The sequence below is a fragment of the Dendropsophus ebraccatus genome, chromosome 7, assembly GCF_027789765.1.
Source record: "Dendropsophus ebraccatus isolate aDenEbr1 chromosome 7, aDenEbr1.pat, whole genome shotgun sequence".
Classification (NCBI taxonomy): Eukaryota; Metazoa; Chordata; class Amphibia; order Anura; family Hylidae; genus Dendropsophus; species Dendropsophus ebraccatus.
Window position 1 is genome coordinate 117329958 of NC_091460.1, and position 20009 is coordinate 117349966.

General features: G+C 46.6%; 1 protein-coding gene across 3 annotated transcripts in view; it reads right to left on the reverse strand.

Moving 5' to 3' along the window:
• The window catches only part of CDKL2 (cyclin dependent kinase like 2), a 41236-nt gene that overhangs the window by 12949 nt on the left and 8278 nt on the right, over nucleotides 1-20009 (reverse strand). For all 3 annotated transcript variants that reach the window (XM_069976775.1, XM_069976774.1, XM_069976776.1), the window contains exons 3-5: nucleotides 3610-3804; nucleotides 886-1064; nucleotides 688-800 (exon numbers count right to left, since the gene is read on the reverse strand). In XM_069976775.1, the coding sequence (XP_069832876.1) occupies nucleotides 688-800; nucleotides 886-1064; nucleotides 3610-3804 (487 nt within the window). The remainder of the gene's footprint in view (nucleotides 1-687; nucleotides 801-885; nucleotides 1065-3609; nucleotides 3805-20009) is intronic.

Sequence of the window (20009 nt, forward strand, 5' to 3'; positions counted from 1 at the left end):
ATTCTCATCACCGGGGCTAAAACTACGTTGAGACTTCCTGTTCTGCCTATGGTGATAAGAGGAGGCTGCTGTAAAGTGATCTGTACAGCATTGCAGCGTCATGTGAAACCAGTAGATGGAGACAAAAGCAGCTCTCTGGGGAATGACCTCTTCACGGGTCACAGAGTACACAAGGGGACAGGCCCTGTCTATTGTCGTCAATGTCCATGAGGCTTGCTGAAAAGCATATCACTAAATGCTGTAAAAACAGCTCAGGCAATATGGCAACCCCCATAACAATGTACAAAAAGTGAAATTAAAAAAAATGACAGTAAGAAAATAGAAACAGTTTAGAATAAAAGAACCATTTTTAGTATCTGAAAATGTAGGTGATACATTCCCTTTAACTGATGGAATTGGTATTTTGAGAAACTCAGCCATGTATATGCCATTGACAATTACTGTACAATAGCGATGAACGAACCTCGAGCAGTCCAAACCTGAGCGTGTGGCATTTGATTACTGGTACCGGAAGAAGTTGGATCCAACCCTATGGCTTATGGTTGTATCCATGTCTTCCTGCACCTCCTAGGGCTGAATCCAACTTCTTCAGCCACCGGTAATCAAATGCTGTACACTGGACGAATCCCGATCATGCTCGAGTTTCGCTCATCTGCATTCTGCAGACACTGGCTAACATAACCTTACCTTGGCATTTAACTATGTGGTACAACTGATCAATATCTGAGTCTCCGGGAAAAAGTGGTTCACCAGTAAGCATTTCTGTTACCAAACAGCCAATAGCCCACACATCAACGGCCCTAAAGAACACAAAGAAACTGTTATCAGCCCTCGAATACAAGACACATGGCAAAATACATGCATTTCATAATCCCAAGGCCTTACTTGCCATACTTGATATCCCCAACCAAAAGCTCGGGTGCTCTGTACCATCTGGTGGCCACGTAATCTGTGTATACTTCGCCTGGAGCAGCCAGCGTCCGTGCAAATCCAAAATCACATAGCTTTACCACCCCTGAATGCGAAACCAGGATGTTCTCGGGTTTTATGTCTCGATGGATTATCTAGGAGAGGCATTCAAACAATCAGCATAGACATAATGTAAAAAAATATACAGTAGATACTTTATGCAAAAGCAAAAATAGGTTTGTGCTAAAGTTTTCATTACCGGGCATAGTCGAAACCAAATGTACAAAGCTGTGCCTGGTAAGCAATAAAGCACTGGCCAGAGTGCTGCAGCACCTTCAGTCAGCTGATTATGAGGGTTCCGACAGTTTGAGCCCCACATCTATAGTATTGTTATTCTTAACTAAGGATAGACCTATACACATCCCAGAATACACTTGTAATTGTTACTATACAATATTCTAGGTGGGCTGTCCTGGAATTTGGATGGAATTTTCTCTTTGTGTTGACTTTCACTGGAGTTCCCAATTCACTAGGATTCCCAGCTACCCTCGTGAGATGGATGGAGGGAACAGTGTGCTCACAGGTGATTCTCATTCTCTCAATAATAACATAGTCCACAGCCTGTAAGTTATTGGTCATGGAATCTCTGACTACATCACGGGAAGCTCCCCACTGTAAGGAATTTTCAAGGTTTGAGTCTTTTCTAGTTCCTTTTGGGCTGCATTGTTTGTCTACAATAAGGTAGACTCCATTGGACAAATCTCAACGGTCTATGCACCTCGTCTACTCTACTTTAGTCAACTATATGATTTTCTAATAGTGTTGAACAGTATGTATGACGTGCCTTTTTCTGGGCTACTGGAACAATATGTATCACGTGCCTTTTACTGGGCTACTGAAACAGTATATATCAGGTGCCCTTAGTAGGCTACTGTAACAATATGTATTACGTGCCCTTAGTGGGCTACTGAAACAGTATATATCAGGTGCACTTAGTAGGCAACTGGAACAATATGTATTACGTGCCCTTAGTGGTGTTAAACAGGGACACTATAAGTCACTTGTACACCCAGGGTGCTGGAATGAATACACCTGCTGATGCTGATGTTATATCATCTATTTCTTAGCACTGAGAAGTGCTTTGGATTCAGAGATGACTTTTTCGCTGGATCTTAGCCCTGAAAAGGACTTTTGGGTTCTGTAGTAATCCTGCCTGACCAAAACCCTACTAAAACCTATCTCTCCCTGCTGCAAGATCTCTCCCTGACTAGGTTGAAAGCTCATCTGCGGTCGAGAGGTGGGAGCCAAGTATTTAAGATTCGAGGTCATGTGGTTCAGCCATCCAATGAGGGTAGACGCCGTTTTCGCGTTGCGTGCGTACTCCCAGGGTCCCTCATGGCCTCCCTGTATGGTCATTGAATTAAAAAAAGCGCCAAGTGCGATGGGAGGGCTTTCCCGCGTATTCACCTTACTACTCGATTGAATTCGGATCTTTCAAATACCACAATATTCGATCAAATACCTACTCGATCCAATTGTATTCGCTCATCTCTAATGATAATCTCAAACATCCGCTATGAGAAACGATCTTAAATCATTTTCCCTATTACACAGGACGATGATCGTTACTTAAGGTTGTTCTTGCGCTCGTTCTTTTCTGGCTGATAGACCAGGGAAAGAACGAATGATGTCTTCTTACACCGAATGATGTTCGAACGATTTGTGAATGATCAACGATGAAAATAGGTCCAGATTCTATCAAACTATCAACGATTTCTCGTTGGATCAGTGTTAAGCATGTGAATGTGCGACCATGTCTTTTTATTTATTCTCTTTATAGAATTACATTTGTGCATTCTGTCCCCTAAGTTTTTTTTTGTTTGTTTTACCTTGGTTTCCTCACTCCGCCTACACCAGAGACTGCATGAGGGTTAGTACCTATTGTAGCTCCCCCGTGTGGTGTGACCCAGAGCCAGAGGGCTTGATCTGGTGGCATTAGGGTTTGCCAAACACTGGGTCACTCCCTTAATGGGCATTGATGTTGTGGATGGTGGATGTGGATGATGGTCATTGCCCAGCACTACTATATTTGGGTTAGGGATCCACAGGAATCAGGAAACGTGAACTGGTATGTGGGCCCGTCCACTTTGATTAAAACGTAAACTCCTGATATTAGTTTTGTGCTGAAAAGCAGTGGATCAGTGTATAGCATGTAGATGTGCTGCCAGGTCCTTTTTTAATTTTTCCCTTTCCTAAATTATTATTTGAGACAAAACTAAGATGGACATCAACAAACTCTGCCCCCCTGCTGTACACTGGGAAGAAGGCACAGATTGACCCCTTCACTCAGCTGTAATTCCTGCTTGCCTGATTGGGGGGGGGGGGGGCACGGCAAGGCGGGGAGGAGGCGTCGCCTTCTCCCACACCAGATATGCCAATATTTACGCCTGCTCACAGTCGTAAATTATAACGGAAATCTACACCTGATCAGGAGCAGGCAGGCACAGGTCAGGCCGCACCTCTTTGTGAATCCGAAAGGGTAATTAGGGACGTGGCCTAATTTTACACCAGCGTACGAATAGGCCAGTCTTCATAAATGTCACCCTGCATGCTGAACCTCTATAACATATATATATGTATATGGGGAATGTTCGTAAATAATGATGATCAGACAGTAACAGGAAGTATTGTGCTACTTACATTGTGATTGTGGCAGAATCCAATTCCTCTTATAATCTGAAATAAATACTTTCGAACTCTGTTGAAATCCAACCCACTTGGAAACTGTTCAAGGTCATCCAGTACCGTGCGGTCCACAAATTCAAAGACTAGATACCAGCGCTTCTTTTTCTTGCAGACTTCTAATAAATTTACCAAGTTTTCATGGCGTAATTGCTAGAGGGAAAAAAAAAGTAAAAAATAAAGTCAGGTACTAGAGTCGGGTCTTTTCAATCGATGGGATGACAATTGGGAGTGAGCAGGTTTTATTTTTTTTAAAGAACAGAGATCTCTCAAAGTCTGATCTTCACAACCAGTATAATATATTTATTAATTGTCATTAAGAGTTGTCAATCAAGCCTAGCGGTCTAAGGTGAAGCTGCAGAGACCGCCTACTAACACAGCCATGAATGTGGGACTCTCATCATGACGTCTCCTAACTTATCTATCTTTGGAGACAACATGCACAGCGTTTATCCAACATACATACCTAATGTTTTTTATGTAGATCTGTGCTTTATACAACAGCACGCTGTACTGTACACTGCCAAATACTTGCCCGCACCCAGGCACTAACGATTTTGGCTCTAGGCAACATCTACATCGTACCCAAGTACCAACTACGCCATATCTGGGCACGTATGCCATATCGAGCTACCACGAGTGGACATGCTAGCACTCTTTCAAAAAACTGGATCTACACCAACCGACTATCCAGCACAGATACGGACGCTATACTAATCTACTACTAAGGGAATCATCCCCTAAGTTTTATCTATATGATGGTATAGTATCCAGCTACATCCACAACCCACAGACTAGCCTGTGAAGGACGACTATCTAAGCAAGATCTCAGACTCATCAGACATTGGGCCGTCGCATAAAGCCTTATGCACCATACTATAATACCCCCGCTCCCTGATGAAACTGTTGACATGAGCGGGAGAAACACGTCGGCAGATGTGGGGGTGTTATTTCTGATCACCCACCTAAAATGTAAGAGACTTTGTCCAATTTTACATTGGTCTTAGACATTTTAGACATTACACTATATCACTGACAACTACCTTATCTTTCTTTGTGACCTATGTATTACACCATACTGACTTTACTTACCTAGAGTAGGGTTATATTCCCCCGGTGGAGATGCCCACACCTAGGGGACTTAGTGGTCAGGTAGGGTACAATAGGCCACTATTCTTGCTACGGTCTGTCCCGTATTGGGATTTGTTTTCTTTTTGTGTTTAGGCATTTTGGTTCATTTATTTTCATATACTATCCCACTTCCACAGTGGCATAATACATATTTCTGTATATATCCAAGTAAACTAAGTTTTCATCCACTTAGTCGTGTATTACAGTTTATTTTTCCGTTTTGTATGTACATTCTATGCTCGGCAGATTCCGCCATCCACCCATGAAATGGACATTCTTGGTGGGATGGTGGAATCCGCCTGACCATGGAACAGAGTCTATGGGACGGGCAGAGATGCAAGCTGGAGTTCTCCAAAACTTCTTAGCACAGATTTCTCAGTGTGAATGAACCCTAATAGGGACTGCTTCCAGGATCTCAGATTCTATCCACCGAGAGTTTTAACAGTAACCAACTAAATTCTGTACTTCTGTAAATAGCTGTACTATATATATATATATATATATATATATATATATATATATATATATATAAATTTTTACACAGTTGATGCAGAGAATAGCTACGAACATTACCATGTGAGGCCTCTAGTTCAGGAATAGGTCACCATCTCATGAAGCAGGATGTTGGCACTTTGCTCATTTAGTCACATTGCCTGGTATCAGATAACTGGCATTCTCTCACTTCGATCATCTGTCTCTATGCTGAAACAGTACGTGTGGCACAACAATAAACCACTGGATTTTCTGCATCTCCATACCAACTACTCTGCACATAAATAACACTACTGCCATTAGTATCCATATCGGGACTGTCTGTTAACTGTTGCAGATGTCTGGAACAATAAGCTGCCTGTGTATAGTTTTGCAAGAGTGAGTCACATTAAGGGTATAAACACACACACCGTATTTACTGCTGCGATACGCAGCAAATATGCAACAAATATGCAGCAAATACGCAGCAGATTAGATCTAAATAACTGAACACAGCATCAAATCTTCACCATCAAGTCTGCTGCAGATCTGCTGCGTATTTGCTGTGTATCTGCTGCGTATACGGTGTTTGTGTTTGTACCCTAAGGCTATATTCACATCTGACAATAGCCTACATGTGTGGTATATGTCCGCTATCTGGCAGAATAATAAGCCAATGTATATAGCGGCCTACCTGGGCTGGTTCCATTGATTGCAATAGACTATACTGTATATAGTTTAGGCTGCACTTTTGAATCCTGCAAACAAAAGAAAAACTTAAAAAAAAAAATTTGAAATCAATAGATCTGACATGGATAAGACGTAGTGTACACTGTCATTCCTTCTGGTGTGCCAACATATACTATGAATGTATGCTACAGTATAGGCCTGAGCATAGCCTTACTTAGACGCCTATGAGGGTTTCAGTCCCCCCACCTTCAGTGGCCCTAGCATGACTGTGGAAGAACAGAGCTATTAAAAGCATTATGCTGCCCAGTGATCACATTCCCATAATTATCACCTAACACACACTACATTGCCAGCCATTTCTGACAAATATAGCGTCTGTATTTAAAGAGAGATTTTTTTTTCTCTTCAAATTAACTGTTGTCAGAATGTTATATAGATTTGTAAATTACTTCTATTTAAAAAGCTCACATTTTCCAGTACTTATTAGCTGCTGTATGTCCTGCAGAAAGTGGTGTATTCTTTCCAGTCTCAGGCTATGTTCACACTGCGTAAAACTCCGGCCGCTTGCTTCACTGTGTGCTATGGTAAGCTCTGATGCGGGCGCACGCTGATGCGCCCGCATCAGAGCTCTGCGGACGGAAAGATCATCCAGCCAGTACTTAAGTACCGGCTGAGATGATCCGGCCAGAGACCGGAGAGAGGGTCACGGAACGGTCGGTCTCATACATAGTGCGAACATAGCCTCACACTGTGCTCTCTGCTGCCACCTCTGTCTGTGACAGGAACTGTCCCGAGCAGGAGAGGTTTTTTATGGGAATTTGCTGCTGCTCTGGACAGTTCCTGTCAGATACAAAGGTGGCAGCAGAGAGCACTGTGTGAAACTGGAAAGAACAAACCACTTCCTGCGGAACATACAGCAGCTGATAACTATGGGAAGACTTGAGATTCTTAAATAGAAGTAATTTACAAATCTTTATAACTTTCCGACACCAGTTGATTTAAAAGAAAAAAAAATCCAAGGGGCTTTATGAAGTAAGAGGCTCGGCTGCTGGAAGAGCTTCAGGAGAATGACAGAGGCACCGGAAGTTCCCGAAGCTTTCCCCGCACCCGAGCGTCTCAGAGCTTCTCCTATGAGACGCACGACTGCTCGGGAGAGCTTCAGGGATCTCCGGCGCAGGCAGTGTACGTCACATTGCCTGCAACGGGAATGGGACAGGAGATGCGCAAATGCCGGAAACAGGTCCCAGGTGAGTTAACCTTTTTTTATTTTTATTTTTATTTAGCAATTAATCCCTGCCTGACCGCAGCAGGACTGCGCAGGCAGGGGTTAACATTTTCCATTGTATAAGGCGAACTCCTGCCAATCTTCTTAAAAGTCAGGGGTCGTCTTATATGCCCAGTCGCCTTATACGTCAGAAAATACAGTACCTATGGGCATGGGTCCATGGGCATGGATGAGACGTTCTTATCCATGTATATGGTTTATAATAATATGTATATGATGCAATAACTGAATCAATGAACTGTGTCTAACCAGACCTGTGAAGCGGCCATCTCACAGGACTCTCAGGCATGTTACTGTATAGTTAATCTTTACAATCTCTCCTTGGTTGGTTGATTTGTTGGGAATTACAAATTGAATTTGAGCGTCAGAATAGTATATAAGCCAGGGATACATTAGGCAAACAGGCATTTGTCCAGTGTGATTAGGCAGCTTTCTCACCTTTGTATTGTGGAGCCCCATTCAACAAGCTCCAATTGTCTCCAGCTTACTACAGTCATCTCCGAATCACCTTCATAAATGGACTTTTCAGACAAGGAAGAATATAAAGTAAACAACATATCTGACAAAGCATTCGAGCCAAGTGCATCCAAGCAGAGGCAACGCTGTCACGCTTGGCGTAGTTTAGGCTTGTTGCCCAGGTTTTATTATAGAGGGGTATAACAAGAAATTAACGTGGCATTACAGAGGAGGAAATACAGAACATAAGAAGTACCTGATTCTAAATTACACAAGTTTTTTTTGTACTTAAGATGATCTTTAGTTTAATAGTGAATGAGCTAGAAATATAGAAATATATAATAAAAAAATATATTCATGAATTACTTCGATTAAAAAAAATCTCAAGTATTCCAGTATGTATCAGCTGCTGTATGTGCTGCATGAAGTGGTGTATTCTTTCCATTCTTTACAGTGCTCTCTGCTGCCACCTCTGTCCACGTCAGAAACTGTCCTACTGAGTAGGAGAGGTTTTCTATGGGGTTTTGTGCCTGCTCTGGACAGTTCCTGTGACAGACAGAGGTCACAGCAGAGAGCACTGTGTCAGATAGGAAAGAATACACCACTTACTGCAGGACATACAGCAGCTGATAAGTACTGGTAACTAAGATTTTTAAATAGAAGTAATTACAAATCTGTATAACTTTCTGACACCAGTTGATTCACACTTTTGACACGTACAAATAAAACCAAAATTACAATATAAAAATCTGTCAAATCTGTCAATATAAAAATATGTCAATTTTGTGTCAAAGTGTAGCTTTTAGTGAGAAATCATAGTTGTGATAAATGTGATCCACATTGGATGTTTTATACACCTAACCTCCTGAATATAAAGGTAAGACTTAGGGCCCTATTCCACCGGACGATTATCGTTCAGATTATTTTCAGGCCTTTCACAATAGCGGTCGTTTGAGATCGTTAATCGTTAACGATTATGCGAACGATAATCGTCCGGTGGAATAGGGCCCTTACACATACATAATATGTCCCAGTTACACCTTTGGTACAGGCACTTCTCTTTATAAAGTCAACAGAGGTAGAAAATGACAAAGCAACAGAATACTGTGACCAATCTTTGCATGCCAATTAAATTGGGGATTGTATTGCTATATATACACCCTCCCAGCTCCAGCATCTCCTGAGCAGAGGTGCGAGCTCACTACCAGTGTTGAGCAAACTAAAGTTTTGGTCTAAAGATTAGTAAACCTGGAATCAGCACAAACAAAGTGGTTCGTTTGGCCGAATCTGCTCGCGCACAGCTTAGGCTGGGTTTACATTGCGTTTTTGCAATTCGTTTTTTTCATTAGATTGCATGTACTGATCTATGCTATACCATAGCATAGCATAGATCAGTGTTATCAGCGATATATATATGTATAGAGCCTGACTCTATACATGGATCGCTCATCTGACAGGACAGAGGTAAGGAGCTTACCCCCGCCTGTCGGCACATGCAATGGGGACCCCCGCAGCATGGCTGCAGGGGTCCCAATCACTCAGTGACAGATGCTTGATCTGTTACTGAGCACCTTAAACATTGCGATCGCTGTAGATCACGGCCAGGGGCTGGCTGGCAGATTTTAGCCTGGGGGGCAAGCACACGGCACTGGCCCTTGACTGGCAGGCTAGCGGCCCATCCACCACCCTGGCCCTTACCTGGTATTACCCTCCCCAAATAAGTGCGGGAAAGGAAGATTACACATGCGCCACAGGATTATAGTATTGTGGCCAGTGTTCCCAGCCACGAATAGCCCTTGTGATATACATCTATTGGATTAAAGGGAACCTAGCTCCAGGTGCACAGCATAGTACCTTAGGATGCCTTTAAACAGAGAGATTTATCTGACCGATGTTTGAAGCCAAAGCCAGGAACAGACTATAAGCAGAGAACAGGTAATAAAGGAAAAACTGAGATTTCTCCTCTTTTCAACTCCATTCCTGGCTTTGGCTTCAAAAATCTGTCAGCTAAATCTGTCTGTGTGAATGCACCCTTAAGGTACCATGCTGTGTACCCGGTGACCCTGTTATCAGTGCAGTAATGCCCTTTTGGTTCTCTTATCATGTTAAAACCATCAGCCCTGAATCTCTGCAGCACCAGCTGTTATCAGAGGATGTACTACAACTCCCAGCATATCCTGAGGGCTGCAGACTGTAAGTAAATGCTGGGAGTTGTAGTGTTTGCAGCTGTTGTACTTGGAGGATTCCTGGTGTATTGTATACTGGAGGCTTTGTGAGAGATCAGTATACAGAGTTCTGTGGGGGCTCAGTGTGTGGATGTGACCCCAGAACAGAACTAATAGGGGATAGAAGAAATATACCGTTACTGACCAAATCCAATACACCAGTATATAAGAAACATATATTGTCACTGTGACCACAACCATTACCACCCCATACTAACTAATACCACCACACCATAACTGAGATCCAGTATAACAAGACCAATAATACCAGTATAAAAGAAACAAATATCACAACCCCTTCACCACCACCGCCACCATTACTAACTAACATCCACTGTACAAATACCAGGATCATCCCCATAGAAGGTTCTCATTATTAAAATGTGTCGGCTGGTTGTGATCTCATGTGTAATCAAAGATACATAATGAACTGCTAGATAGCTATTTCCTACTGGATATCTATCTATCTATCTATCTATCTATCTATCTATCTATCTATCTATCTATCTATCTCCTATCTATCTATCTATCTATCCATTATCTATCTATCTATCTATCTATCTATCTATCTATCTATCTATCTATCTATCTATCTATCTCCTATCTATCTCCTATCTATCTATCTATCTCCTATCATCTATCTCCTATCTATCTATCTATCTATCTATCTATCTATCTATCTATCTATATACAACGAATAGTCCGCAGCACTCCAAGTTGTGAAACAAAAAGTGGTATTTATTCCAAATATATCATAATATCAAAAATAGTGACATGCAGCAAATAGACGCGACGTTTCGGCAGCCTCTACGCTGCCATTCTCAAGCGTAGAGGCTGCCGAAACGTCGCGTCTATTTGCTGCATGTCACTATTTTTGATATTATGATATATTTGGAATAAATACCACTTTTTGTTTCACAACTTGGAGTGCTGCGGACTATTCGTTGTATATGGACATTCATACCCCTGGTTGGGGAATCTGCTGGCACCAAACTACGTTTTACAAGGTAGTGCTGCTTTTATATTCTTTTTCCTATATCTATCTATCTATCTATCTATCTATCTCCTATCTATCTATCTATCTATCTATCTATCTATCTATCTATCTATCTATCTATCTATCTATCGCCTATCTATCTCCTATCTATCTCCTATCTATCTCCGGTATAAGAACACTGACAATAGAACACAGTTGTCAAACTCCGTCCCTCCAGTTGTTACAACACTACAAATCCCATCATGACTGGACAGATAAACCATGACGGGAATTGTAGTTTTGCAACATCTGGAGGGACATAGTTTGACACCCCTGATAAGTTATAAGACCTTATAAGTTATTATAGTGCAGTTACATTCAGTGACTCACAGTAGGCGTCTTCTCTGCATGAAGAGACATCCACTTTTCCTTTTCTTCTCCATCCGGCTCCGGCCATCATGAAGGCTTCTCTGGCCATGACTCCTCTCCACGGGATCTGCCAGACAGGCATTTTAGGCTTCTTGCTCCAGCAACATCCTCATCAATACATCCCTCCATATAGAATAGCCCCCCGCTGCACATCCCTCCATATAGAATAGCCCCCCCCCCCCCCCCCCCCCCCCGCTGCACATCTCTCCATAAAGAAAAGCCCACCTGTGCATCCCCCATATAGGATAGCCCCCCCCTGTGCATCCCCCCATTTAGAATAGCCCCCCCCCTGTGCATCTCCCCATATAGAATAGCCCCCCTGTGCATCCCCCCCATTTAGAATAGCCCCCTTGTGCAACCCCCCTCGTAGAATAGCCCCCTGTGCATCCCCCCTCATAGAATAGCCCCCTGTGCATCCCCCTTCATAGAATAGCCCCCCTGTGCGTTCTCCTTTATAGAATAGCTCCCCCTGTGCATCCCCCTTATAGAATAGCTCCCCCTGTGCATCCCCCCTCATAGAATAGCCCCCCTGTGCATCCCCCCCAATATAGAATAGCCCCCCTGTGCATCCTCCCATATAGAATAGCCCCCTGTGCACCCCCTCATAGAATAGCCCCCTGTGCATCCCCCTCATAGAATAGCTCCCCCTGTGCATCCCCCCCTCATAGAATAGCTCCCCCTGTGCATCCCCCCCCCCTCATAGAATAGCCCCCATGTGCATCCCCCCTCATAGAATAGCCCCCCTGTGCATCCCCCCATATAGAATAGCTCCCCCTGTGCATCCCCCCTCATAGAATAGCCCCCTGTGCATTCCCCTTCATAGAATAGCCCCCTGTGCATCCCCCCTCATAGAATAGCCCCCCTGTGCATCCCCCTTCATAGAATAGCTCCCCCTGTGCATCCCCCCATATAGAATAGCCCCCCTGTGCATTCTCCCTTATAGAATAGCCCCCCTGTGCATCCCCCCTTATAGAATAGCCCCCCCGTGCATCCCCCCAATATAGAATAGCTCCCCCTGTGCATCCCCCCAATATAGAATAGCCCCCCTGTGCATCCCCCTTCATAGAATAGCCCCCCTGTGCATCCCCCTTCATAGAATAGCCCCCCTGTGCATCCCCCCACTATATAATAGCTCCCCCTGTGTATCCCCCCATATAAAATAGCCCCCCTGTGCATTCTCCCTTATAGAATAGCTCCCCCTGTGCATCCCCCCCTCATAGAATAGCCCCCTGTGCATCCCCCTTCATAGAATAGCCCCCCTGTGCATCCCCCCTCATAGAATAGCCCCCCTGTGCACCCCCTTCATAGAATAGCTCCCCCTGTGCATCCCCCCATATAGAATAGCCCCCCTGTGCATTCTCCCTTATAGAATAGCCCCCCTGTGCATCCCCCCTTATAGAATAGCCCCCCCGTGCATCCCCCCAATATAGAATAGCTCCCCCTGTGCATCCCCCCATATAGAATAGCCCCCCTGTGCATTCTCCCTTATAGAATAGCTCCCCCTGTGCATCCCCCCCTCATAGAATAGCCCCCTGTGCATCCCCCTTCATAGAATAGCCCCCCTGTGCATCCCCCCCTCATAGAATAGCCCCACTGTGCACCCCCCCTTATAGAATAGCTCCCCCTGTGCATCCCCCCCTCATAGAATAGCCCCCTGTGCATCCCCCCCTAATAGAATACCCCCCCTGTGCATTCTCCTTTATAGAATAGCTCCCCTGTGCATCCCCCTAATAGAATATCCCCCTGTGCATCCCCCCTCATAGAATAGCCCCCTGTGCATCCCCCCTCATAGAATAGCCCCCTATGCACCCCCCCATATAGAATAGCCTCCTTGTCCATCCCCCCTCATAGAATAGCCTCCTGAGCATCCCCCTCATAGAATAGCCCCCTGTGCATCCCCCTTCATAGAATAGCCCCCCTGTGCATCCCCCCAATATAGAATAGCCCCCCTGTGCATCCCCCTTCATAGAATAGCCCCCCTGTGCATCCCCCTTCATAGAATAGCCCCCCTGTGCATCCCCCCAATATAGAATAGCTCCCCCTGTGTATCCCCCCATATAAAATAGCCCCCCTGTGCATTCTCCCTTATAGAATAGCTCCCCCTGTGCATTCCCCCAATATAGAATAACCCCCCTGTGCATCCTCCCATATAGAATAGCCCCCATGCACCCCCCATATAGAATAGCCCCCATGCACCCCCCCATATAGAATAGCCCCCTGTGCATCCCCCTTCATAGAATAGCCCCCTGTGCATCCCCCTTCATAGAATAGCCCCCTGTGCATCCCCCTTCATAGAATAGCCCCCTGTGCATCCCCCTTCATAGAATAGCCCCCCTGTGCATTCTCCTTTATAGAATAGCCCCCCTGTGCATCCCCCCTTATAGAATAGCTCCCCCTGTGCATCCCCCCCTCATAGAATAGCTCCCCCTGTGCATCCCCCCCTCATAGAATAGCCCCCTGTGCATCCCCCCTCATAGAATAGCCCCCCTGTGCATCCCCCCTCATAGAATAGCCCCCTGTGCATCCCCCTTCATAGAATAGCCCCCCTGTGCATCCCCCCAATATAGAATAGCCCCCCTGTGCATCCCCCCTCATAGAATAGCCCCCCTGCGCATCCCCCTTCATAGAATAGCCCCCCTGTGCATCCCCCCAATATAGAATAGCCCCCCTGTGCATCCCCCCTCATAGAATAGCCCCCCTGCGCATCCCCCTTCATAGAATAGCCCTCTGTGCATCCCCCCTCATAGAATAGCCCCCTGTGCATCCCCCTTCATAGAATAGCCCCCTGTGCACCCCCCTCATAGAATAGCCCCCTGTGCATCCCCCTTCATAGAATAGCCCCCCTGTGCATCCCCCCTCATAGAATAGCCCCCTTGTGCACCCCCCTCATAGAATAGCCCCCTGTGCATCCCCCTCATAGAATAGCCCCCCTGTGCATCCCCCCTCATAGAATAGCCCCCTGTGCATCCCCCTTCATAGAATAGCCCCCCTGTGCATCCCCCCAATATAGAATAGCCCCCCTGTGCATCCCCCCTCATAGAATAGCCCCCCTGCGCATCCCCCTTCATAGAATAGCCCCCTGTGCATCCCCCTTCATAGAATAGCCCCCCTGTGCATCCCCCCTCATAGAATAGCCCCCTTGTGCACCCCCCCTAATAGAATAGCCCCCTGTGCATCCCCCTTCATAGAATAGCCCCACTGTGCATCCCCCTTCATAGAATAGCCCCACTGTGCATCCCCCCTCATAGAATAGCCCCCTTGTGCATCCCCCTTCATAGAATAGCCCCCCTGTGCATCCCCCCAATATAGAATAGCCCCCCTGTGCATCCCCCCTCATAGAATAGCCCCCCTGTGCATCCCCCTTCATAGAATAGCCCCCTGTGCATCCCCCCTCATAGAATAGCCCCCCTGTGCATCCCCCTTCATAGAATAGCCCCCCTGTGCATCCCCCCTCATAGAATAGCCCCCTGTGCATCCCCCTTCATAGAATAGCCCCCCTGTGGATCCTCCCATATAGAATAGCCCCCATGCACCCCCCCATATAGAATAGCCCCCATGCACCCCCCCCATATAGAATAGCCCCCCTGTGCATCCCCCCTCATAGAATAGCCCCCCTGTGCATCCCCCCTCATAGAATAGCCGCCCTGCGCATCCCCCTTCATAGAATAGCCCCCTGTGCATCCCCCCTCATAGAATAGCCCCCTGTGCATCCCCCTTCATAGAATAGCCCCCCTGTGCATCCCCCCTCATAGAATAGCCCCCTGTGCATCCCCCCTCATAGAATAGCCCCCTGTGCATCCCCCTTCATAGAATAGCCCCCCTGTGGATCCTCCCATATAGAATAGCCCCCATGCACCCCCCCCATATAGAATAGCCCCCATGCACCCCCCCATATAGAATAGCCCCCTGTGCATCCCCCCTCATAGAATAGCCCCCTGTGCATCCCCCTTCATAGAATAGCCCCCCTGTGCATCCCCCCTCATAGAATAGCCCCCTGTGCATCCCCCCTCATAGAATAGCCCCCTGTGCATCCCCCCTCATAGAATAGCCCCCTGTGCATCCCCCTTCATAGAATAGCCCCCCTGTGCATCCCCCCTCATAGAATAGCCCCCCTGTGCATCCCCCCAATATAGAATAGCCCCCCTGTGCATCCCCCTTCATAGAATAGCCCCCCTGTGCATCCCCCCTCATAGAATAGCCCCCCTGTGCATCCCCCCAATATAGAATAGCCCCCCTGTGCATCCCCCCTCATAGAATAGCCCCCCTGTGCATCCCCCCTCATAGAATAGCCCCCCTGTGCATCCCCCCTCATAGAATAGCCCCCTGTGCATCCCCCTTCATAGAATAGCCCCCCTGTGCATCCCCCTTCATAGAATAGCCCCCCTGTGCATCCCCCCAATATAGAATAGCCCCCCTGTGCATCCCCCCTCATAGAATAGCCCCCCTGCGCATCCCCCTTCATAGAATAGCCCCCCTGTGCATCCCCCCAATATAGAATAGCCCCCCTGTGCATCCCCCCTCATAGAATAGCCCCCCTGCGCATCCCCCTTCATAGAATAGCCCCCTGTGCACCCTCCTCATAATATAGCCCCCTGTGCATCCCCCTTCATAGAATAGCCCCCCTGTGCATCCCCCCTCATAGAATAGCCCCCTTGTGCACCCCCCCTCATAGAATAGACCCCCCCCCGGTGTGGCCACATGTTAATGGGTTTAAAAAAAAAGAAAAACAACTCACCTCTCCTCGGCCCGGATCTTCAGTCTGCAGCAGCTTCTCCCTGCTGCTGCAGCGCGGCGGCTCCTCTCTCCGCTCTCAGGTCCTCAGCGGCGCGTCAGGGAAGTGACGTCACCGCTGGGGACCTGATGTAGGTGCCTGCAGACGTGCCTGCTCGCGGCACGTCTGCGGCTACTGGGGGGGATCAGGCGGCCCGGAAGAGACTGAGGGAATAGCGCGGCGGCCGGCCGCGCTATTCTTTCAGTCTCAACTACTGCAGAGAGTCGGCCGCGGGTCGCGGCCCACTCATTGGTGGGGAAGACCGGCCCGGGGGGCACATGCCCTCCTGCCCCCCGGCCCAGCCCGCCCCTGATCACGGTGTTTAAGAGGTTAATTCGAGTCGGCTGCGGGATCGCAGCTGATTCATTACCTCGGGCCCGGAAGACTGATGTGAGCGGGACCACTCTCTGCAGCGCTCCTGCACACATCAGTAACCTCTTCAATATAGGAACATATATATACAGATTACTGACAGGAAGGGGTTAAAGCATGACAAGGTCATGGCAAGAATCACTTCTAAAAGGAAGAGGACTGATTTGTGAACACCCCTCACAAAATATGGTACTGGCTGGTTGACTAAAAAGTAGAGATGGATGCAACTTGTGAATGCTTGAGTCCAATCATTCGGCATTTGATTACTAGTGGCTAAAGTGTGCGCCCGCATCCCAATTCACCGCTGCACAAATTGTGTGAACTGACATGTCTTTTGCAGCCGCTATTCAAGGACATGTCAGTTCTTCATGCGGCCCGATGGAATCCATGGGATTCAATTCATTCACATACAATGTGTGTGCTGTATAAATCACGGCCGTTGTTGCAGTTTGGGATTCATACAACACATACATTGTGGGAACATGGCCTTAGCTAAAATCCCTAGTTATGTGTAAAGTTTCATTTATGGGTCAGACATAGATTTGCAGGGAAGCTATCAGCTATCATATATTGCTCTGGAAAGTCTTCAAAACATAGTATCAGTTAACCTCTTAAGGACGCATGACATACCGGTACGTCATGCGTCTGCAAGAGGTGTTCAGAGCGGGGCCGCACGGTGACCCCGCTCTGAACTCCCGCGGTCCCGGGTGCCGCTTGTAGCCCGGGACCGCAGGTATTAGCGGGCACGGTCCGATCGCCGTGCCCGCTAATACAGTAATCAGATGCAGCTGTCAAATATGACAGCTGCATCCGATTACCAGATGCAGCACTTCCCTGGTGTCAGCGCCCAAAGCCCGGCGCACGTGCTGACAGGAGAGTCCGATGCCCATAGAGAATGACAGAGCATCGGACTCCCCATTCATTCTCTATGGGCATCGGACTCTCCTGGCAGCGCGCGCGCGCGCCAGGCGCTGATATCTCCGTGCCCCGACCGGCTCAGGAAGCGGGACCCGGCGGGATCAGGTGAGTATAGGGGGCTGTAACGGGGGGTCGGGAGCCTGTCACCCCGACACAGGGGTGACAGGTCTCCTTTAAGCCTCTAGAACACAGGGTGATCAGCGGGAGCAAGCGAGTGCCCACCTGTCAGTTCAGCGCTCTCTTGCTCCTTGTTCCCTTCTTGCTCCTGTCGCTATTAGACGTGCCAACCGCAAACGGGTACGTGAGGGGGGCCGTGGGGAGCTGTGGGAGGGGGAAGCCATAGGAGATAGCGGCGGTTTGCTGCCTTGTACTACACTAAACGATCATCGGCTGTAATGGCAAGATGTCAGAGAGGCTGTCTCATTTAACCTGTGACTTATCCGACATTGTCTGCCTAGAGGTTCTCTACACATACACAAGGTTTGGGAACGTACCAGCACTCCACCAGGTAAATACAATGACAACCACATTTATATAATAACTGTAAAATAGCAAATGCATGCTAAGTATGTGTAACAATGGCAGAAATGTTTCCTTTTGTTTGTTTTGTACATTCTTTCCTACTATAATGTAGTTGCCATTGTTCTATCGAGCTGGACAAACCTGTTTCTTAATTGCAGCAACACAATACAACAGAAGATCTTCAGCTGGTCAGTAAATGCCATCTCCATTTCTATAGGCCCCCATACACTTTCGTTACTCTTCTTGCCCTACTTCCCCTTACACAGGAACGTTCGGCATGGCTGGGCATTCCTGTATTATCTATAGGGAGGGGCTATCCAGCGTTTGAAACATTTTTATATATTTCTGACTTGTTAGTAAACCTAATAAACATGTTATGCTTACCTCTCCACACTCCCCTGATGTTCCAATGCGGCCTCTCCGGTGTCCCTTGTTGCTCTGCTTCTTCTGAGACCAACTCATCTTGGGAGTGACAGCTCATATAGCCAATCACTGGCCGTGAGGCTGTCCCGTCTCAGCTAATGACTGGCTGAGCAGGCTGTCACTCCCGAGTTGAATTTGTTTTGGAAGTAGTGGAGCTGCAGTCAGCAGAGTACTCCGGCAACACCGCATCGGGACATCAGGGGAGTGCGGAGAGGTAAGCATAACATGTTCATTATGTTTACCAAAAGGCCAGCAATAGATAAGAATGTTTTAAACGCTGGATAACCCTTTTAAACGATCTCCTGGCATCAGAATCATACATGATGCCAGGAGTTCCGATAATCTGTTCCATCTGTATATACGGACTGTGTGCGGAATATAAGATTAAGGCCTTAGATGACTGTTTTAGGGGGTCCTTTTTTGGCTGTATTATAGATACAGTAGTCAAAATCTTGAGGTTTTTCAGCACTACTTAAAGGAGAAGTCTGGCGAAAATTTCTCTTACAGTATTGTATTGCCCCCCAAAAGTTATGCAAATCACCAATATACACTTATTATGGGAAATGCAAATAAAGTGATTTTCACTTGTCACTTCCTGGATAACATGGTGATGCCACTTCCTAGATACAGGTGCAAAAAATACTCATAGTACAGGTGTCTAAGTGTAATGGCCATATTACACAAAGCGATTATCGATTATCGGCCGTTACAGCCGATAATCGCTTTGTGTAATAGAACGATCTTGGCTGATTGTTGCCGTTTAACAGGCTGAAACTCAAACGGTCAGCCTAGCAATGTTCTGCTACCGTGGCTCTACGCAACAGGAGTGGCGGCAGCAGCCCCTACCACTTATGGCGATTTGACAATCGGGGAGCCCCCCCCTCCCCCGCCCCCCCCCCCCACTGACTGTCGATGTGTGTAATAGCAGGGAATGAGGAGCGGGAATGAGGAGCAAGCGAGTGCTGACCTGGCCCATGTAATAGGACCCTAAGTAGTTATTGAGAAAGTGGAGTTCATCAGTAGTATACTTTCCAAGGTATGAAGTGAGTACTGATTAGTGATACCATCCGTGTAATAGATCTTGTGTACTCACCAGCATACCAACAATCTGGCTCTGAATAATTATAACCCTAGAGGATTACATGACATACTGTAATAATGTTTCAGTGAACTATGAGTCAACTCCAATTGTCACAAGTGATGTTCACCCTAGTGTTAAAATTCCAAGTGCTATTGCTCGGTATAATACTGAAAGCTAGACCGCTTAGCAGGTCATTTTTCCATTAGGCCTGATATATGATAGACCCACGTGGTTTGGAGTGGAGTCATTTTCTATATTTCAGCTTGTTTTATAAGCCTATGATATATGGTAGAATATAATCTCAGTGACATTTATTGTTGGGATTTTCCCAATTTTATTGGTATTAGATTTTCCCAAAATATTGATTTCACCTAAGTGCAGGGGCAATTGATGCAGCCACAGTCCATCCGAATGATCCTAGAGGTGGTAATGGCGCAGTCATAGCTGTCCTGTCCTGGTAATAAGGATCATTGTCTCTAAGGCTGCCATCATACACAGTAATTTTTTTTAACCAAAGCCAGAGATGAAGGCAAAAGAAATTGAAATGTACAGGAAGGACTTGTACGTTTCCTTTGTAGAGAAATTTTCATAAAAAAAAAAGGATGAAA